General features: G+C 44.0%; 1 protein-coding gene across 2 annotated transcripts in view; it reads right to left on the bottom strand.

Moving 5' to 3' along the window:
• MAD1L1 (mitotic arrest deficient 1 like 1) overlaps positions 1 to 23064 on the bottom strand; it is a 371406-nt gene that overhangs the window by 141388 nt on the left and 206954 nt on the right. For both annotated transcript variants that reach the window (XM_064520181.1, XM_064520179.1), the window contains exon 15: positions 18708 to 18798. In XM_064520181.1, coding sequence (XP_064376251.1) covers positions 18708 to 18798 — 91 coding nt within the window. The remainder of the gene's footprint in view (positions 1 to 18707; positions 18799 to 23064) is intronic.

Below are 23064 nucleotides of genomic sequence, written 5' to 3'. Positions count from 1 at the left end.
CAGTAGAAATCTAACACTAGATGGTTCTTTAATCTAGCAAACAAAAGCACAGTGAGAAGCCAATAGCTCATGTTGAAGTCAGTGAACTGGAAATAAGATACATTTTTAATAGGGATAGCTAACCAGGGAAACCAATATATCCTCTATTGCTTAGTATCTTTAAACCAATATTTGGTATTAAAAACAGGCTGTCGAGCAACCACAAGTTACTGGATAGAGATTTCTCTAGGTAAAACTGTATTTTTGCATTATGTAGCAGATCAGACTAAATGGAAACTCTTCTGGCCATAAACCTCTTAAAATTCAACTCATTCCACTTACTCCAATTCAAAAATATTGTATGCTATCCACCACTTATACCCATTCCCTCTCATACCGTTAATTCCTCCTCTTCCTTTCTAAGCCTCCAGACAATTCTGTAACTTCAGCAATTATTCCTCTTAGACATAACAAGAACCTAGATGTTATCACTGACAGTTTAATCTTTTTCAAGAAGAGTTTTAATTTGTAGAGAAATTATATTACAACCAGTGCCTCTAAACATAAAAATACTTTCAAATCTATGTTCATTTTAATATTTCAGAACAGCGGAGTTGCTCGAGTCCTCAGGTGATGGGAGAGAAGAATGACACTTAAGATACAGCCATTGAGATTGCACTTTTTTCCCTAAAGGAAATGCCTTTTCCACTGTTGCAGTGACAACTTTTACGTATGCACGCTGATCCATACAGATGAAATCCATCTCATTAGAAAACTACAGTTTATAAAAGGGTTATTTGGTGATTACAGTGAAAAAAATAGTAGCAGATTTGTTGCATGCCAACTTTTTTGGTCGCTGGGTTTTAAATCAAAGAGTCTCCCTTCTGCTATCACACTCTCAAGTTATCACATAGTTACTGTAAACTTACTTCTCCCACCCCACTCCTCCTTCCTTCCAAATCACCCTAGCCTTGCAGTCTTGACATTCTGCTCTTCTTAGGAATAAGGCTTTTTTTTTTTTATTGTATTTTTATTTTTTATTGCTGCCCTTGGGAATAAGGCAATGGCAGTGACGTGATCGGGCTCAGCTCTTTGCAGTGAAAGACTCGCCACGTGCCAGAGCACCCACACCCAGCAGCTTGCGCCTGCGCTGTTACTGCACGGGGTGAGGATCCTGGGGGCTCTCAAACAGGAGAAGGGAGCACAGCTAGTCTGAGCACTTCCACTTTCTCAGAGAGAAGGAGATGAAAAAAAACAAACACAGACTGAGATATGAAAGCTGAAGAAAAAACGTCCCAAAACACAGAATAGAAATACACCTTGGTATACAGCCCTCTTTTAGCCACGTGCACTCATTTGACAGAATTAGTCATTTTATCAAGACAGCTGACATACGTATCTACCTACACGTACGGGATGTCTAATAGATTTATCATATCACTGTCTGATGAGAGTCAATTTTAACATTTTTAATACAAAAAAAAACTTCCATGTCACACATTCCTTGTAAAATAAACACTCTGCACACACATTCATCTTCTTTCTTCAACTGACAGAGCCTTAATAAACTATTTCTCACGTTCCCAGCTCACAGCCTACTGCCAGGTCACCCATCGATATTACACAGCTGCCTTTTAAAGGCATCACCTGCCATCCAGTCTTATTGTGCTGAGCACCTTTGGAGACAACGGGGCTCCTGAAGGACCATAGAGTGGACGTGGAACAGGCAGGCGAACGTCTGGAAGGGAAGAAGGCTCCAAACATAATTTACCCCTGTAATCTCAGATTATTGCTGTCCTAGCACGCCCGTGCCTTGGTAACGAAAACATGACTGTGGTTCTTTGCATCCTTCAAGCAGAGGTTTAGATGGGTAAATAACTATGGTTCCGAGCAGAGGAAAGACCTGGAACATGAGTTGGTCTGCTATGAAAGCCAGCTTCAGGAGTCAGCTACAAAACTTATCTTTTATAATGGACAAGCTCTGTCCACTAATCTCCACCTTGGTTCTCCAATTACCTTCTGTTCAGTGCTAATAATTCTAATCTACATTTAAAAGCCCCCAAAAAGACCATAACATGGCTGCCTCTCTATACAAAAAACACAAAATCCCAAATTTCTCCACGTCCTCAATACATGCCCACTTGCTCTGGATCAGTAATGAGCTTGTCCATGTTGAACTGGTGAAGACTATTCACTTTTATGAATTCCACCTGGATCTTTACCAACTGCAAACTCCAATTTGTTTCCTGAATGCTATCTCAACTGTAAGAAGTGATCTGTGCTTTCACCTCAGCTGTGCAGCCTGTACATTGAGCTAAACCTCACACAAATGTGCTTGTCTCCCTCAAAAGCTGCTAGATGAGATAGTCTCTTATTCAAAACAAAGCGCTACCAGCTCCCCCCCTAGAACCCAGCAAAATTTGGAGTATTGCTCTGCCAGGTGAGATGGTCAGCAAATGTTGGGGCACCAGGGGAGGGGCTTTATTTAGCTACAAAGCCTGGCGAGGTGCTTAGAGGGGTGTGGAAAATACACCCAAGGGCAGGGAGGACGATAGTCTCCCAGTCTGATCGCTCCACAAGCACACTGTCCGGTCAGGGGAAACTCCTGCAGGGACCTGCCTATCTAACCCTGATCGACTATCTGAAGAAAGTGAATTAAAATCCAGCTTTTTATATATTACCCCCTGCAAATGAGACCTCACGCGTTCAATCTCTAAGCTCTTAGGAAAGAACGGTAGCCGAGAAAACACAGGGACTTTAAAGAATAACTGGGAAATGGACAAACTACCTATTTTCAAACAAGCAAAATATTTTCCAGCTCTCTTAGGAAACGGGCATGTTTCAGCGAGCCCAGCACTGCTCGGAGGCCTGGATGCCATGGCGTGTTGCACCACGTCGGATCAGTAGCATTCAACCTCATCGGGCTCTCTCAAACACGCACAGCTCCTCCAGCAGCTGTGACAGGCATCCCCCGAATTGCCTGTGCATGGAGGCAGGCGGTTAAGGAGAACATGAAGCAGAAAGGGAGCTGGCAAGGCAGGGAGAGGCTGGGAGCGAAGGGATGGAGGCTGTTCCCCTGCAGATCGCAAGTAGAGATCACAGGAGCCATGCAGGCCCCTCCGCAGGACCACGCTGCTGCCAGGCGTCAGCAGATCCCACCTGGGATGAGCAGAAACACGGTGCGAGCAGATGGAAAATATTCCAGGCCAGCTTCACACCGCGCCATCCATTGCAGTCACGTCTACCAAAACCTCCTGAAATCTCCATTCATCACCTCCCTATTTTAAAACTAATCAATACCACTGCAGGACAGCAACTTTCTGTGCACCTAGGAAACGAGATGGCCTAGAGCCCTTGGAAATGCTGCTTGCTCCTTAGCAGCTTGATACCAGCTCTGCTGCGAGGTCTGCAGCCCACGCTGCCGGGGCCGGAGCGCTGCCTCAAACTCTGCAGCCGTGGCAAGCGCGTGGCTTCCAGCAGCTCAACAAGCCTGGAGCCGGGAGCAGAGAAAGAGCCCCCCCTGCTTGCTTCTCTACAGCTGTGAAAAGTGTGTGTACATCGACTAAGTGTTTAATGAAAGGAAAGCACTCCTCTTCTGAAGGAGTTTGTGGGGGAGGCAGGACCTGCTAGCTACGTTATTTATACACGGCGAGCGCCCGTGTTGGGAGGCGAAGGTTGGAGGGGAGAGCGACTACTTCAGGAATATTAAAAGGTACAATCTCCAGCCACGTCCACGCATGCAGAGCACTTCAGCTGTAATTGGCTTCAAGTAACTCGTAGTGGCCAGGTGGCTAAAAGCTGGAGAGAAAGAGGCTCTGCTCCTGAGACAGATCCATGCTCATCGAGCACGCACAACCAAGCTATCCAGCTACCTAAACCCGGGTGTTAGTGGCTGGAAGAAAAGCTAGGAAAGAAGTCAACTAACTTAGGCAAGTCGAGACAGAAGGTGGCACAAGTCCAACAGTGGAAGAAAAAGATGAGAAACCACTTCTGTGCCCTGCTGACCCTGGAGTTTTTTAGATATACAGTTCCTACAGTAGATGACATGGTGGTTTGATGTAAGAGTCCACTTGAATCTTGTCACTACAACAGCTTACTCCGATGCTACTTCTGGAGGAGATGCACCCACTGGGAATTAAAGAACTTAGCACAGAAAAGCTTTATAACAATTCTGCCCTCTCCCTTGTCCAGTTCTCTTACTACTAACATACATATTTAAAATAGCTGAGTAACCACGTATGCTTCTAAGACAAACCATAAGCCTTTGCAGTAAGTTTTACCGACTTTGTGTGTAAATCAGCATATAAAGCCTGGTAGCCCATTGCGTTCTATTCAATTGCTAGAGCTGTCATCCACTTTGTGCCTTTCACAGTGATCTGGAGCCCGTAGCAGGTTCATAAACAGCTCAGAAGGAAGATGACTGCTGTAGATTTCACTTAACTCCTTATCTATCTGCTTTAAACGGATTAAATGACTGTCATTAAAATGCTTGAAGTAAGCCTTTGATCATAAACTCCCCATCACTTTACAGTTATCGAATCTGATCCCTAATGAATCTTATTCTGCCATATTCCTCTGTCTTCTCTTTCCAGCCTTGCTCCCTGTTAGTCCTGGCTCCTGGGCTCTAACGCAGCTGCTCTGCATGCCAGACCACCGCACCTCCTTACAGCCCCAGATTGCATCTGCTGATTGCCCCAGCCCAAAGGAGAGGAGGAAGCGGAGGAATTTCATTCAAGGTGGGGTCAGGAGAGAGAAAATAATCCAAAAGACACAAACCACACGCAACAGTCTTTAGATATTCACTGCACAGCTACATGACTGCAGTTCTTTTACAACTTCCTTTCTCACAGCAGTGGAAGGCCTGAGCACGCTGTGGCACGCAGCAAAGAGGGGGAATTTGGGCAGTGTGCTCCCCCGTTCTGTAAAGAAAAACCATTGGTTATTTTCTCAGAAAAGGGGTGAGAGGAAGAAAAGCCCTGCTGAGATTAGGGAATTTTCTGCCATAAAACACCATCAGATTTAATCACACCTCTGACGAAAGGACATGCCAATTGGGTGAGGTGGCTCTCTGCAGCGTGCAGAGGTGGGGGGACAGCCAAGCTTGCGCACTCCCCAACACAGACAGCAGACCAGACCCACTGGCCAATGTCTGAGTGCAGCAAGGCTAAAGCTGCTGGCAGATCCTGGAAAAATATCCTAAGGCCAGGTCAGAAGCAACCAGTGAAAACAGAGGGAAAGGTAAGGTCTAAATGACCTGGTCTACAAGAAAGAGGGGTTGCTGGTAACTGAGGAGAACAAATGGTCACCGACCTGCAGCAGCTGGTAGAGATGGGGCAGCCCAAGGGTCTCACTGAAGTAATCATTCTGCATTCAAAGTTTTGCTCCAAACTCAACTGGGCTACAAAACCAGTGATTAAATGTAGTCCTAAGTCTAGCTTTTTGCAGCAGTTCAAGTCTTCAAAACTCAAAGGAACTTACGAGGGGTCTACATAGAAGGGCCAGGAGGGTGATCCTCCAAGCATTAGGATACAAATGACAAACAGATGGTGTCTTTTTATGCATTAGACATTCATAAAAGTCCTTTGTGAAGAGGATGTCAGCGTCGGGTCTCCTGAAACCTTATATATTCTCTTTGAGAAGAAGATACAATGAGATGTTATGAAACACGTGAGAGAGTTTTGTTAGGGAAATCCCTTGTCATCAGGCACACCAGAAGGAGCACACCTTAGGAGCTCACACCTGGGTATCTTTCAAAACAACGTGGAAGGAGTCCAGGTTGAGTGGCTTTTATCCTTTGGTAACCAGCAGACACAAAAGGAAACAAGTTGGTCCTTCTAGCGGCCAGCCATAGGAGAGGAAAAATGCCATTCAGTGCTCCAGGGTTGCTGCATGCCTGTTTCAGTTGTGAACTCCACAAAAATCACATGAAAGTGTTAAATTGAATGCTGAAAAAAACCACACATTTGATATGGAAGAGGCCTATTATGTCAACTTGCATAGTCCTTGCCAAAGCACCACACTGACTAATATTAATCATTCTGTGTTCTAATTATCTTATCATTATCGCAATTTCCCTGATGATCATCCTATTTTTTTCCATTTGCTGTTGTTCAGTGGTTTTGAATGATGCAGGCTGTACGACTTGGACCACATCTTTGCCATCCTACTGTTTCCAAAGAACATACTGAAGCGTGTTTTATTATCTCGCTGTGTCATTCCCTTGTGATATCAAGGCATACTTAGTATTTTTAAACAAGAGGATGCGAAGAGGAAGAGGCTGCTTTGCTTCGGCCACCTCGAGGGGTTATGCACGGAAAAGCAGGCTGCGGAAACGGCCCAGAAAGCCCAGCGCTCACCTCTCCCAGGGCTCGCTTCTGGCAGCGCCGAGCGTGGCAGTGCTGGCTACGACAGGACAGCAGGACACAGCATCTTTCCTACGCCCAGCTGGAATGAGACTGCCTCCGTAATTGCAGCAGAACAAGAAAGGATTTTAATTTATTTTCCGCTGTACTCCAGAGAGAAAGAGGCCAGATTTACCCAGTGGCCTCATTCTACCCCCAAAGCGTGAATTACTTGCTGCAGCAGATTACACAGGGAGCAGATAGAAGCAAAGACACAGCCGAGTCCCTTGAACCAAGGAAGTAATCAGCCCTTTCTGCCTCATCACCCTCATGTACATATAGTGACATTTTAATTAGCTTCCCCTATCTCTGACAGACATCCTGGGTCGCACGGAGAAACCACCTTTCACTTCCTACCCTCACAAAATTCAGCAGCTAAAAAGAAAAAAAAGCCAACAGCCCCTTCTTACCCAAGCAATTCAATTACTTGTCAGACAGTCCTAAGAATCCGTTAGAGAAGAGTATATTCTGCATTTGCTGTGGAAGTCTCCTGGTGATCTTATCTGCCTCTCAGTTCAAACTCAAAGCACAATTGTTTTTCCCTGACAGTACAAGGACACTTCAAGCAGCATCAAAATCTTTTCAGACGGGGAGAGTCATCTTTTCATTTAGGATTTAAAAGAATACACGAGATTTATGGATAAACTGAAGCTGTAAGCGGAATGGCTACGGGGCAACCTGTCGGATTGCAGAGGGCTTTGAGATAACTGCTCCAAGCAGTGAATTCAACATTATCTTGATCGGACTGCCTAAAGAAATAAATACTTCAGAAGCAGCCTTGCCCAGTAACAAATTTACAAGCTACCATTGAGTAAACTGGTAAAAGGTCGTCATCCCTGTAACTGTCTCACACACCTAAAAGGCTCAGTCTCTTTTTGACCCCCTGGAAGCATGCAACACCAGTAAAGAGCATCGAGTAGAACAGCATGGACAAGGAGCTGGGATAGCAGCAGAGGAAGAGGGGCTCAGGAGGAGTAAACTGGTGAACTGAGCAGGAAGGTTTTTTGTAGGGTGTCCACTTTTTCCCTAGGATGATTGAAAGAAGGGTCCACGTAAAAATCTCCTGCTAGAAAGACAGATCTACCTTCTAAGTGGGTACTATTAACAGCAGCATCATACTCAGAAGATATCAGAGACCCTGGGAAAGCAGAAAAGCTAAACATTGTACGTTCAATCCCTCAAATTACTTGCATCTAGAAGTTAGTCTCTACGTGACACGACACAACCACTAGGCAGCACCAGGGAAAACGTTTAGTAATTTATACAATCACTATTCCTTCCCCCAATCCATCTGAAAAGGACCGTAATGAATGTCTGTGGTATTGCTACCTCCTTTATTTCAAATTCTGTGAACCTTAAAGGAACAGACTGGCAACCGCTATGGTTGCAGCATGTCCAGGGAAGCACCCGCAGGCTGCACCCTCCATCCCTTCTTAACAGCTCCATCCCTCTCCGCTCTGCTGCCTTCACAGTTCCTCTGACCACTCTCCAACCTGATTCTGTTGAAAGAATCTGGGTGACGTTTTCCACTGAATGCACATATATCATGTTATGTCTGCATATAAACACAACCATATGCATTCTAACAATTGTGTGCAAACATACTTATATATGGAATTAAACCCACTGTTGTTGCACTTAAATGTTCAGGAGGCCTCACGACTGTAATATTAATCATAACAGTTCCCACATATCTAACAATGATTTTTCTTGCACACTGAACATATCAACTATAAACTCCAATTCTGGACTCCTAAGGAAATATCCTTACGGTCAACAACTCTAGCTCTAGAAGGAAACTAGCAACTTCTAGCTCTAGAAGGAAAGCAGTTCCAGAGCTCAGCTCCCTCATGGAGACTGCTTTGCCAACAGCTTTTTACATCTCCCTTCTCATGAAAATGAGAAAATTTCCATAATTACTACTGATTGCAACTGTGGCAGTATTGCACAGAGAAAAAGAACCTATCTACTGGAAGATGACCAAAAATACACGAGAGGATCTCTGTGGAGATCATCCATGCTGTGCAGCTTTCATGTTGCTGTTTTTTCAAGTTTTTCGTCTCACTAGAGCCAGAAGCACAACGAACCCCCTTTTCAAAAGCGGCGTCTTTGTTCTGAAAGGTCACGATCTTGACTGAACATCTTACGGTGTGTCCAACACATGCAATATTTTTTTCAGGGGACTTTCATTTCATTTTGAATGTCCTGCCAAAAAATGCAAGGAACAGGCACAGCTTCTATATTATTTAAGGATATACATGGTTTAAACATTAATCAGGGGAAGAAGCAGGGTTCCTGATGTGCCAAACCCTCCTGCTTGGGTAAACAGAGAGAGACACGCGTCAGGTCACCAGCGCACCCTCCCATACTCTATCCATCAGAACGGGGCTTAACAGACACATTGCACCACCTCATATACGGCACTGCTGGTTAAAAAAAAAAGGCATCTGCTCCACCACCATCCTCAGCTCCACTTCATGCCCAGGTAGGAGCACAGAGCCGACCGCCTCCACCGCACACGCCGCAGTGACAGAGCATCAAGGTCCCCTCCTGCTATTTGATCAAATTCTTTGGGGGAAACTCGTTTTCCTTCTGTAGCACTCTGCCTCCTGCTTCGAACAGGCGATAGGTCAGGCTGTTCAGAGAAAAGGGTTCTGGGATGTGTAAGATAACACCAACATCTCACATATTTGGATGCCCCGGCAGAGGCCACATAAAGAAAATGAGCTTCTCTGAAGAAGGCCGCCCTTTCCTTCAGCAGCTCAGTGCAGAGCATCTTCCCTTTTCCTCACGTGTATTTTACCAATATTGCTACCCCTGCCCTCTCTTCACTGGCACACAGAACGGGCAGATTTCCCTCTTCTCCACCACAATAAACTCAGCTGAACTCCAACTGCATATCTTTTCCATAATCCAGGTAACGCACGCTGACCTTTTGTCTCACAGAGACTGCGCCCGGCTGTCCTCATACCAAGTGGCAAAGGAAAAACTCCACGTTGCAACTTCGGTCTCCTTATCGGAAGGATGCAAGCGCTGAAGAACACTACTGAAAGACTCTGACTTTACACAGACCCATGGCAAAACGCCAGAGCAGAACAGAAGCGGCAGCAAAGACAAGGGCAGCAAGAAACTGTGATCTATTATTTTATGTTAATCAAAAATTCAGAAGTAATTGGGGCATCAAACAAAGGCTGAAATGATAACCAGTAATGAAAAAAGCCAAAGAGGGAGAGCGCTGCGATGCATGGACGCGGTGTCTATTCACAGAAATCAAGGAAAAGTGTAAAGCCTCAGTAAACAAACCTTGCCGAACGTTATTTTCCCGGCGGTCCTAAACGACATTGGTGTTTCGTCTCCGTGACATCACGACAGAATTCAGAGCAGCAGCAGAATAATAGAAAACGAAGAAGGAACAATTGAAAACTAATTCGTGCCATCAAATGACTACACAGAAAAACTGGAAAACTACAAAGGGACAGTCATGCTTCTTATCATTTCCTGAAACTTTTTTTTTCCCCTTTGCAGTGTTATAAATAAGATTAGAGGCACTTAAAAGTGAAGTCTCTTTCTAAAACTATTGTGTCTAGCTACTCAGCTTGGCTTTCGTCAGCAATGTGGTTCGGTGAAACCAGTAAAACCTTCTTCTTGCACAGGAGTCTTCTGTAGATGCTACTATTTTGTCTATTTTGCCATCTACCATTACATGTTGTTATGGGGGGGCATTTTATAAACAATACTATTTGTCTGAAAATTTAATAGTAGCTGAAATTACTCAGGTGTTTTCTCACCTCCCTGTCCGTACCATACAACACTAACAGAGTGGTCTCTCTGCCGCCAGACTTTTTGCTCATGAAAGCTCTCCACGTACGGAGAGGACCAGCGGCAATCCCCACCTGGGTGCAGAAATATTCCCATCTCCATTTTTACGCTTGTCACCAATTTTCCAAGCTGGCCCAGATGCCACCGCGTAAAGCCTGTGCCTCGCGTGTGCCGGTGCAGTGGCCTTTCCCGGGGGCCGTCCCCCTTCCCCAGCTCCCCTCTCCCATTCAGCAGTGCAGCGAGTTCTCCGTGCTCAGGTAGCTACGCTGAGTGCGGTGACCTTTCCCTGCTACACAGCTGTGTGGGAAAGCCGGTGCTCACCCTTCCTCCCTTCCGCTCATTAAATGAGCTGTGTGATGCAACACAACTGCTGATATTTTCAGGGATAGGGGAAGAAGTACATTAATGAATTTATTATGGATTTTTCTCGTTAAATGTATTATGCAAATGTTAATCAGCTTCTGCAGAACTTTGGGAAAGGCGCTGCATGAAATAAACAGATACAGGGTTGGCTCTGGCAGCAAAACCCAGAGCTTCAGGTGCTTAATATTCAGCGTGCAAACTCCTTCAAAAAAAATTTTTTTAAAGGGCATGTTGTTAAAGTTTCCCTGCACAAACGCGAATCTGCACACTCTTGGTCTCTGATGTTAACAAACATTAGCAAGCCTGTACCATGCATGTCCTTGTTTTATTAGGCATCCACTTTGCACATCACATTTACGAGGTCTGGTGAGGCCAAGACAACTTCTCCTTGAACTGTCTAATGACAAAGCTAAGACTTGATGGCATGTTTATGCTTCTCCTCTCTGATCTCAAGGAAAGTTTCCAGTTACTCTTAATTCTAGTAACTCCAGTGTATTCAGAATTAACACACACAAATATTTGCATAGCCACAGCTAATCGGTGTCACTAGTCCCCAAAGCAAAGAGTATAACAGGTGTTACCCTCCTTCCACTTTACACCAGGTCTAGGACTTTCTCCAGTATTAAACCCACACGCACAAGATACCAGACGTTTTCTCCCACATAACACACCATCCTTTTAGACAGCACAGGTTATAGGCACATTTTGCAGGTAGTTCTTTTCCCCAGAACCCACCTGGGTGAGACTTTAGCACATACCCTCGGCAGTCTACTGTGACACCAGAGATACCCACACAGCAAAGTGGTTTGACCGTTGTTTAACCTAACTAGCTCAGGCAGTAACAGAAGGGAAGATGTAGCAGCAGAGATTTCTGCTCATGCTAACAACTGGAGTACATGCTCGGTGACTCTACGGCGCTGCTTCTCTAATCACTAGCATGTTACAGCCGGTGACATAGCATCTCCCGTGCTATTGTTATCCACGGTAGCCCGATTCAATCAGCCCAGGTTGCAATCAGAGCCATCTCGCTGTGCGAGATACTCAAATGGCTCAAATGTTCTAGGGAGGCATCACACAGCCCTGATTTGCCATGAATGGCTACTCATAATATCTAGGTTTCACGCTTACGGTGAGCAGCAGAGGCATTCAGGTCACAGGGAGACTCCTGAAAGCGTCAAGGTAGCTGCAAATGCCTGAAAACATATTTGCAATGAGGCTGCAAAGCGGGAATGCAAATGCCTGAGCCAAATGCCTGGCCTATACTTGAGCTATTGAGCCAGTAATTAATGGCAAATGGTATAAACGTAACCAGGGCGACGTAGACATTTATCACACATAAACTACTTGGTGTTTTGAGCAAAACTGTGGAATGACCCAAAGAGTGGTAGCAAGTACTCTCTCTCTGCTGATAACACTCGGCAGAGTCTGAGGGAAGGGGCACAGATTGCTCTGTTCCACAGCCGCTTCCACACATTGCCATGAAGCTCAGCGCAAGGGATAAGTGGGGCAGCACACTCATATGGTCTTCTGCAGACCTGAGCTGCACTTTGTGCTTAGTTGATCTTGTTTTTATTGTCTCCCCCACTGGACGTTCTCAGCTATTCTATCTTGTTATTAAATCCCCCTGAATTACCCCAAAATATGCTCCTTCAGTGAGGGAATTGCCAAAAGCTATACCTGACCGAAGAGAGACAAGCAGTTTACACAAATCTATCCAACAAGCCCTTACTTTAAAAAGACAAAACAACAAGAACAACAGACTTGACCACCCAAGGTTTTCAATGAGGGTAAGCTATGCCACAGAGGCTAATGGACTGCAGCCTGCACAAAGCAAGAAAAAAGGAAGGGAATTTTGTGAAAGGGAAGGCATCCAGATAATCCAGGAAGACAACTCACGAGCACTTGAGAGGTCAATTAGGGAACCTTGAAAGGTTGACAATGTCCCTTTAATTTTATAACAGTGTAAATGATTCATTCATCATTCTTCACTGGTCACATAATGAACGGTTAGACTGTTAAATGACCTCAACTTTGCTTCGGGCTCTTAACTCCAAGCTAGTTACTGCCTGGCCGCCAAAGATCTAACTATAAAATGAGTCATTAATGCTTAAAGAGGAGAAAAGTTCCCTGCCTGCCATAGGGGATCACGCAGAGGAATCTGTGCTTGGAGTACAGCTCCTAGTGCTGGTCTGCTGGCCCCTCAAAACGTAATGCTAGGAAGAAGGGAGACTAGGCCAAACACAAAGACTACAAGGAAAAGGGGAAAAAAGAAACATGAGAACATCATAGATGCCCCAGCACCCTCACTGCCAATGGACATTTGTCTTCTGGAAGAGGAGAACTTAATAAAGCAGACAAGCACCATTCGCTGCGCAGAGCCTCCCCTGCAGAGAACCTCCCGCTTTGATGAAATGAACCGCTGCGGGTACATGCTGGCTTAGGCAGGCCGACTAATATGACCTAAAGTAGACAAATAGGACAAACCTTCAGACACCTGCTCTATTTGAATCGACTTTCCAAGTATACCAGCTACTCTTAATAAAACGATGAAATGGTAATACCTCTGCCGGCAAAACTTGCCTATTTCCTATCTTCAAATCATCGCAGCTGCAACACAACTACTGCTGGAGTAGGCAAGTGGTTTATACTTTAATTTGTTCAAAAATAACCAATTTAAAGCCTGGAAAAAACTGAGAGTTAGCTTAACCAGATTCATATCTTAAACTGTAAAACGGTTGATAACAATGGCAAAGTTAGACATTTAGAATGGAACTACTGGACAAACACTCATGAACACCTTCGAATAAATTAATAAAGCCACGCCAGCATGAAAGATTAGCCACAAATGCCTCTTGTGGCATTAGTTACTCCCAGACAGTTCCTTTGTGGACACCATAGGCTGGAATCCAGCCCCTTCTCTTCCAGTAGCACAATTTAGACTGAATACCAGCTTCTAGCCAGGGCTGCTTCTGAGGAGTGTCCCCACATCATGTGCTACCAAACTAGATCCAGCCTCAGAGATCCCATTTTCACACACAGCTTCAGCTCAGGCTTTTACTCGGGACTGCTCTAGGTAACAGAGTGGGCCACTCTAAGCCACCCTTATGCTGGGTCCAAAGCTGAGCTTGGTGTAACAACAGCCAGCTGAGAGGCTAGCTCAGGTAACAGAACCAGCAGAACACTCAAGACAACACAGTTCTTCTGCTGTAGTGCTCAGGGTGGATCAAGTATCCTAAAATTACACTGCCTTGTATCGTACAAAAGCACTTCTATTTTGTTCCTCCCCTGTATTAAAAAACACGGTGAAAAACCATGTCCACCTCCTGCTGCGTAGGGTGGTTTTCAGAGAGACGCTCCTACTCGCAACTAGCTAGTCAGTGCTTTCTTTTCTGAGCTCTTTGAGATAATAGGCAAAATCAATTATTTAAATATGTATAAATAATATTGCATTTTTATGACTGTTGCTGTTATATTACACATTGGCAAGAAGGCTAACTGCAATTAGTTATTCCTATGACTAGGGGCATCACACCCAAAGTTGACCAGTTCAGAGTTTCTGCCAAACCGTGAGCCTTTCACACAGCCCAGCTACCCCTGTAGGGTCTCTCCTAGTCCCTGAGATCTTCTCCCAGCTTTTTGTGACCCTGTTCATATTTCCCTGACTGCCAGCAATCACATGGGATGCCTTTTACTCAGAAACAAATAAGAAAATAAAGACCCCTTCCATTTGGCCTCATAAACACACACACACAGGGATATGTGAAGGGATGAGACTGCTCGCCTGGTTACCAGACTAGATAATTTTCAAGCCTCAACACATCTTAGTATAAAAAACAACACCTCCCTGTCTTTTATCTGTACAGATCCACTTCTCTGAGCTCTAACTGGAGTTTTATTTTCCTCGTCAACCAGCTGTGAACTAATTACGAGGAGTTCTAACTAGTCCTGTTCCCTCTCCAAGCATATGGATCCAATTAAGTCCTACCGCAGCTGATTTTAATCAATCCTCCTTGAAGCAGCCAAACTTGAAGAATCTCTTCTCCTTCAACACCAAGAGTAGAGGAGAGCAGGAAAAGCAGGAGAGTAGTATTTGCATAAGGAACACTTCACATCCGCTTGGTTGCCTGTAAACACAAGGCTCCTAGCAGTAAGAAATGCTAATTGAACCCTCTTCACAAGTCTTTCCTCCCACTTTAACCGAAAAGCACTGATTTGATCCGTCTCTCGTGTTCCAGGCCTCAAGTTGCACTTTTCCACCAGCAAATCGGGGATATAGTCCAGACCATTTCAGACAACCCAACAAACCAAACCCTTTACTGAAATCTCGGCAACTCTTGTCCAGCATAGGCCAAGGAGTAACAGTGCATTTGCTTTCCCAGATTAAAGAGTATCAGCTTTTTTGGTTTAATTGAAAGAGAGAAAGGTGGGGGAGAGGAGATAAAATTGTCTGGTTAAACTTGCCCTTTTCACATATTAATTGAATTCCTCTCTCAAGCCACAGTTCCAATGTTTTTCTTAAGATAATGACCTGGGTGATGGGGGGCACCCTCAGCAAGGTGTCATTTCTCTACAATTCCACCATTTCTTGTGTATCTGCAATCTGAGGGTTTTATTAGCAGTAAAGATCTGACCAGTAATATCCATGCTAAAGTCTTTATATCAGTGAAGGAAAATCAATGCAGCCTGCAGCCGGGTGTCAAGAGCCAAGAGGTGTTGGAAGAGGGGGGCTGTGGCGGTGGAAAGCGTCTTCAGCCGTAATTCAAACTGTCCCCACACAAGGAGAGAATACAAAGAGATGTCAGATGCTATATACACTGCTGCAGATAGCCATCAATATCGCAATTTCTTTACTTGCTAATCCTGAGCTCAGGGAGTGTAAATCACATACCTATCTAATGTAAAAGTACCTTTCAATGTGCGCACTTGCCCTCCAGGCAGCCGCTCAGGGTCATGCAGTTCACAAAATGGCCTATTCGTAATAGCAGCCAGAGCAGAGATGGGCAAAAGCCATGTGCCACTACTCGGATACAGAAGGATGTGACAGGAGGCAAGCATTTTTAAAGCAGAACTCCTTTCCACACATCAATACAGTCAAGCCTTGACAGTTCTGAACTCTGGGTTACCAAGATTAGCTATATCCTCTTAGATTTTGTTCGTTGCACATGGCTTTTGTGAACTAAACAGACTTTAGTCCGGTACGGTGTAAAAGCAGCCAAAGCCTTATTTCTAAATCTTGCCTCTTCTTCTTCCAAATTCACAACTTTAATACATCCCTCCTATGCACCTCTCATTTAGTAGATACAATTCCAGCAAGAGTTAGTTTTTTTTTTTTAAAAAAAAGAAGGAACTGCAGATAAAGATTTGTTAGACATCTTCTTCCTACCTTGTCTGATGCCACCCCCTATTTCTCTTATACCTTTATTTGATCTGATGTCATGCTTTTCCCATGTTTGTAATTTCGCTCCAGTCTTTCTGTTCAGTAAAATGTTGTTATTTCTGTATGTAAACTCTGTCTTGCTTTTTTTTTCTTTGTGATAAAGAGAAGTTATTTTAACCCATCATTTCCCAATGATTCCTTTCAGAGATGGGAATAAATAACATGTCAAATCAGCAACATGACTGTATCTGAGTGTATAATAATATTTTCAGTATATTTTCTCAGCACTGATAGAAGAGGTGAATTTCTGAGCTCATCCTAAATTAGTGGGTTTGAGCTGTAAGAAATCATTTCCAGTGTGCTTATGAAAAAGTCATTCTAAGCCTGGACTGTCAAACTATCTGATGCTCCAGGTGAATAAAAAAATTCACCAACTTTTATTGGGAAGGTTGACACTTTACCCTCTAAGGAGTGCTGAAGTTTTGACCACTGATTGACACTGACATCTTGGCAATCAGCTTACATATTCCTGTAGTTATATTCTCCTCCTTACTCACTGTTGCTTTGGAGAAGATGTTTTTGGCAGCCAATCCTCTAAGACATAGAGCGAAGTGAAAAGCTAAGGAAGAGTAGAGCTACCTCCTGTTAAACAAAGAATTAAAGCCATATCCTCAGCTTTGGCAAAGCCGATGTAGGAGCATGCTTACCCTAATTCAGCTCACTAACTAGCCTTTATGTGGATTGGCAGATTTCTTTCTCAGACCTGCTAAGCGAGATGACCACTTTCCTTCTCCTTCTTCTGCACCTACATGTTATCTCATCCTTCCCATATATTTTTCTCTCTGCTCTGTCTGCAAGTCATTCCTGTTCTCCCCTAACTCACTCTGCAACACCCTGATGTGTAGAATACCATATTGCAAAAGTGAGCACCATTAATGAACTATCACATAGGCCATAGGGATCCTGTGATGAACTATCAAGGCTTTTTTGGTGAACGGTACAATTGTCATTATGTCACCCAAGCCTTCCTACACAGGGAACTAGTAGCTCTACCATAGTATGAAGGTCCCATCCTGTTCCCGACTTGTCACTGTATTATGTTTCTACTCTGAAAGCTCAGCTAGCATAAATGGTAGCTGCTGCTGATCTCCTCTATGGATGACCAGAAGGCAGAGACTAAGCAAGACTACACTGAAGGGTTTGGACCTTTCCTTATTGAAGGTGGGCTCTGAAAAGCTTGGGGCTTTGGTATCTCAAGAGCTACATTACAGTTTCAGCAATACCAGCAAACAAAGTAGAGCATGTCTAGGTATCACCAAGAAAATAGGAACTTCTCTGGTCAGGACTGCTTGGCAAGTCAGCAGCTATTCTGAGACAATGATGACAGATTAAATGTAATTTGAGTGAGCTGTAACCTGTTCTGAAACCAAAGCTGCTGTTTTGTATGTTGGAGACCTGAGCATCTAAACACCAGCCCAAAGCTTTCATCTCCTTCTGATGACTGAAACCCAATTAAAGGGGAGCCAGGTGACAGGTTTCACACTAAACGTGGCTCAGCAGAGATGCTCAGCAGCTCTTAGCTCCCCGCTTTATCAAAGCTGTCACTTCCCCTGTCTCTAGGAATTGGTAATAAAAAAAAATTTTTTGATTTGCGTCTAATAGGTGTCAAGATAAAATCAATGGTCTGTCTGAAATCTGGGTAATTTCAAATCTGCAGGTTTTCTACCATGAAGCAATTTGCACAAAAATGAAAAAAAACAAGAGAGAGAGAAAGAAAGAAAAATTAAGAGAATGAAATGCTACAATGCTGCGTTGTTCAGCATATCAGAGAGAACAGCAGGGAGAGATAACACCACTCAGAGCAGGATGGGCTTTGATTAAACAAACAGGCTCAGGTTCCTGCTCACTCCAGCACCTCTCAAACAGGAAATGTTACAAAAGCTTGAAGCAACTCTCCTGCCTTTCTCTGCACAGGGAAGATGTTACCAAAATGAAAGCAGCCTGAATAGACAGTCCACCCCACTGCTACAGGCTTCCCCTCCTCCCCTCCTTCAGGGAGGGGGCAAATTCACTGATGTATCTAGAATGAAAATTCAAAGATCTCCTTCTGCCATATAGGACAGCATTTACCTCAGCAAAAGGATCACGATAAAGTGCCTACAGTAACACAGCAAAAGCAAAACACCCTTTCACCCCTCTGATTCCACACCTTCTTCCTCTCTTTCTGTGGTCTGCAGATGCTGTCACATCACCTTCTCAACAGCACTGATGCTTCATGGCTTGGAAAACTCCTACCTAATGAGGCCACAAACTAGAGGTCCCCGTCTCCATTACTGGTAACAGCAATGGAGTTTTCACTGTAGACAGCCCTCAAATTTTCTTATCTATTACTGGCTGATAAGCCCTGTCTAACACATCCACTTTGGCATGAATGAAGTTGCAGACTGATGATTTATGGCAGTAGAGTTTTCTAACACCGAATGTTTTTTTAAGGCTCTGAAGATGACAAAGAAGAGGTTCCAGACAAATGTATTGGAAAAAAAGGCATCTGGACTCATGTGATCAGATCTGACACCAAAACACTCCCATAACACATTCAAACAAAGATAAGGTATGCTGGTGCAGCTTGCACAGGCTTCCTAGAGCAGCCTTGCCCAGCCTGAGAATTTGCGTGTTGTGAGGTTCCCTTTGGCATGTCCAGTAGAACAGCTCTGGCAAAGGGATTGCGTCAGGTTCTCCAGCCTTTCTGGACCTGCCACATTTCCTACCTGCAGAGTTAGTTTCTCCAGTTTCATTTCCAGAGCTCTGTTCTCCCCTTCCAGCTTGCTGCGTTCAGCTTCCAGCTCTTCAATTTTCAGCCTACAGAGGAAAGGAAAGGTAATAAATGCTATGTTCATGCATAGTCCCACCACAGATAATCAAGTAAAAAATGAAAACAAACACTGGCAGATTCTCCCTGTGTTAAATATCACAAAGCTATACTAATGAGACAATTAAAATACATGATTAAAGTATACAACATTATACGATTAACATAAGATTAAAAGAATGTATAATTAAAATATACAACTTCAATATATGGCAAATTCAAATGAGACTACCTGAACCGGAGATTGAGTCTGGACCATCATGTTTAATAACCAGTAACAGCTAAAATCTCCATGAATGTGTCAAATGTCTTTTTGATCTGATTTATACTTTTGGCCTTCACAACATTCCTTGGCAGAAAGTTCCACAATTTAATTATGTGCTGTATGAAAAATTAGTTCATTTTGTTTTATACTTCACATGTGATTACTTTACTGAGTGCCTGTTAGCTCTGCTATGAAAAGTTGTGAATAATTGTTCCATACTCCCCTTCTCCACTACCGCTTTACAGGCCTCCTCCATTATTTCCTGAAGAATCTCAATTTAGTCCTTCCTCACATCAAGGCTTTTCCATAGTTCTGCTCATCTTTATCGCCTTTTTTTGTACTTCTGCAAGTTTTATACAGGCTTTTTGCTATGGGGAAAGCTAGATCTACAAACAGTACTCAGATGTATTCAGTGCTACAATGAGGCATTCTGTTTTCTTCTCAATTTCTGTTCTAATAATTCCTAGTATTCTATTTATCTTTTCGACTACTGAGCACTTAACTTATTTTTACAGAATTGTTCACAATAATGTAAGACCTCTTTCTTGAGTGATAACAGGTTATTTAGAGCCCACTATTGTGCAGGTATAGGCAAATACATTTTTTCCTATGTGCATGGTTTTGCATTTATCGACGTAGGATTTCATCTCCCATTTTATTGTGCAGCATCATAAGAATCTTCTGCAGCTCCTAACAGTTTTCAATTTGATTAGCTGAATAATTTCAGATCTTCTCAAATGTTGTCACCTCACTACTCACAAACTCTCTGTGTTGGACAACAATTCCCAAACAAAAGCTATTCTGGGACCTGCTGGAAAACCCTCAATATTGTGAAGACTATTTATTCTTTGATTTTCTATATTTTAACTTTCTGTAACATAAACTAAAATAAAGAAATTAATGGAAGAAAACTACAGCATATTTCATGAAACACAAAGATATTGCCTCTGGCTCAGGAAGTCCTTGAGATGATACACGAGGGGCTGGGAGACCTTCCTGCCAAATACAGCAGGCTTGTCCTATTCGCATACTTCTCTACAGGCCATCACTGCAAACGGCACACTGGGACAGCCAGCCCTGTGTGGTTTCTATATTCTTACTAATGCAGGAAAGAACCTTCCTTATCCCATCAGAGAAAGCTTCTTTAAGACCTTTGGCTGAAAGCTCTTTGAAAAGTCATATCAAATATCAACCATATCAGCTTTAGCCAAACGATGGTTGAGTCCTTCAGAGGACTCTAGCAGACTTGCTAGGCATGACAAATTATTTTAAAACGTGCAGCAGAACATCTTTGCTTGCATTTAAATACAGAGCACAAAAACCTTAATGTCGCCTCAAGAACCTCACCTTTTGCATTTTAACTTCTTGTGATTAACGGTGCAACTAATGCATATCAACACTGATCTTTGCATCTGATTTTCTCAGGATCCTTTTCTAGAATATTTTTTAATATTCTTGATAACATTCGCTTGTAAATGATCTAAATTAAGCTGAAAATCCTTGTACCATAAGAACAAACAATATGCCCATCTGCCAGTCCAGAAATTATCATGCAGCAGAACACTCAGGTGCAGCTACGGAGCTACCTCTCCTATTAATTAGGCGTATAAGAGGAAAAAGTTGCAAAACTTTTCCATAGAAGTTGGTTGAACTTCAACATGTTCAGCATAAAAATATGTCTGCTTTATAAATATGTAGCTTGAATTGCTTAAATTATTTGTAAGCCTGACCCCTGCTGGCAACTTTCAGATATTATAAAGAATCATCTTTTTGCATTCTTGGAAGCTTGTAAAATGCAGAGAAGCGGCTTTTAGCACCGTCTAGGCCATTAAAAAAGATCATTAATAATTTCCAGAAGAGACACAAAGCTAGCGGGGATGGAGGGTATCGGAGCAGCAGCAGCCTGAGAAGGTCGGAAAAAGTGGAAAGTCAAAATGGGATTAATGCTTTTAGCTGCGCGTTTCCAGATGCGCAGAGAGCAGAGCAGGCCGCGGCAAGAGCAACGTTTTCCTCCGAGGAAGAAGAGCACAGCAGCTCCCCAAAGGTCAGAACCAGACACCCACGACTCTCACGAGCACTTTCGCTGTACTTGACACGCTGAATTTTAATTTAGAGCAAATTTCTCACCCGCCGCCCTCCCGGATACGCTGCAAGGTCTCTGCCGGCCGCCCACAGACCTTCCCCTCCGCGCGGAGCCCGACGCCTGGGCCCCTCAGTGCCCTCTAAAAACCAGACGTAGCCAGCTCCGGAAAACACTTCGGAAAGATTCGAGACGTAATCAAGCTGTAACCAGGGTAGGTTTCAGTGATTATATTTTTACGGCACTGGCTTTTCACCCGCCCCACAGCCGCCCGCTCTTTCACCACATCCCACCCCGGACACAGAGCAGCATTTCCTGGCTGGTGCCCCGGGGAAGGTTGGGTAAGGTTGGGCAATGCGCCTAAACCTGCATCCCTCTTCGTGCTGGGCGGCAAAGGAGCCGCTAGCAGGGACCCTCCGCCCCAGCACGGGAGCCCCCGCCCCGTCCCGTCCCATCCCGCACCGCCTCCACGCCACTCCAGGTGCCTGCTGCTTCCTCCGGGCCGACGGCTGGGAGCATCGCTGCAACCTCTCTGCGGCACCAGGGAGGTTTTCCAGCACTCACTAGCGCTTTCGCTACTTCTCCCGCTCCTAACCTATTTTTAACACGGTTAAGTGTCCTGCCTCTCCAGCAGGAAAGCACTAAGAACCATTAGCAAACCGTTTGCGGTATTCTGTCTTGGCTTAACAGCCCTGGGGAACACTTCCCAGTGGCAGAGAGAGAAGCAAAGGGAAATCCTAGCTATATATAAACACAGCAAAGCATTTGCAGCTGGTGGTTAAGATACGGCAGTCAAATATTGAAAAATATTTACTTGCTTGGCACTTGAATTTTTCATCTAAGTAAATTCAGGTACAGGGCCAACTCAGTGCTGCCACTGGATGCTTCAACATGCATAAAGGCAGCATTAGTCTGCGCGCAGCCTCGTCCTCTCGCTACCCAGGGACAGCCACGGTAAGATATGTGATGCCTATTTTATCACCAATTTGCATGCCTCCGCTTGTTACATATGAAAGTTACTTTCAAGTAGGAAGAACAATTCAAGATAAATTCACATGAGAACAACAAAAAGTAAAGAAGGATCTGGGTACAGTATAACCACCTCTCAATTTAATGTTTTGCCTAGAACAAACGTTGGTGCTCATTTTAACAGCAGCTTTGTGACACGAGGAAGGAAGAAACGACAGTTACTTTCTAAAATACTGACTCCATTCTGAACTTTAGTGATACAGGGAAAATTATTTGGATTAATTTCTGGAAAATTTACCAACTTATTCCATGTACAAAGGTTTGAAAACATGAAAACAAACCCTGGAAAAGATCTCTTCAAATTTCTGGAAGGCTTTTTCTGCATCAGAGGCAGACAACTTAACCCAGAAGAGAAGCCTCCAAAGGCACAAGGTTAATTCAAGCTGTCTCTGCAAGCTTTCCCAAGATCAAATTTAGCGCAAGAACAGATAAATTGGTATTTGCTCCAAATGGTGGATTTTCCCATTTCCCAGAACTGAGTTTTATATCATCTCCACTACATATTTCACTGTCCCAAATTGTTAGGGGGAACAACAAAAAAAAAAACCCTGCAGCTTGAATAGACCCTTTTTACTGAAATGACATTTGTGACAATCATGCGATACCACACCGTGTGTGGTCAGTCTGCCAGGGAAGCGCTTAGATGGGGAGCGCTGCTAGAGAGAATGGCCAGACTGCTCCTATTTCAGGAAGGAAGAGGTGAGACAGAAGAGAGGAAGAGGGTGCAACTTGCAACAGCATCTAGACACTTCCAAAAGTCTCAGTCCACTGCTTTCCAGTGGAGTAAACCCACCATTGCTCCTTCATCTTTTTTTGTTGGTTTTCAGTGTTCTCACACGTGGCACACAATGGCCTGTAGAATATTGTGAGCATCAGTGAAGA

This window comes from Dromaius novaehollandiae, chromosome 14, assembly GCF_036370855.1.
Source record: "Dromaius novaehollandiae isolate bDroNov1 chromosome 14, bDroNov1.hap1, whole genome shotgun sequence".
NCBI lineage: Eukaryota > Metazoa > Chordata > Aves > Casuariiformes > Dromaiidae > Dromaius > Dromaius novaehollandiae.
The sequence above is the reverse complement of the archived record's forward strand: the minus strand, read 5'-3'. Positions and strand labels throughout refer to the sequence as shown.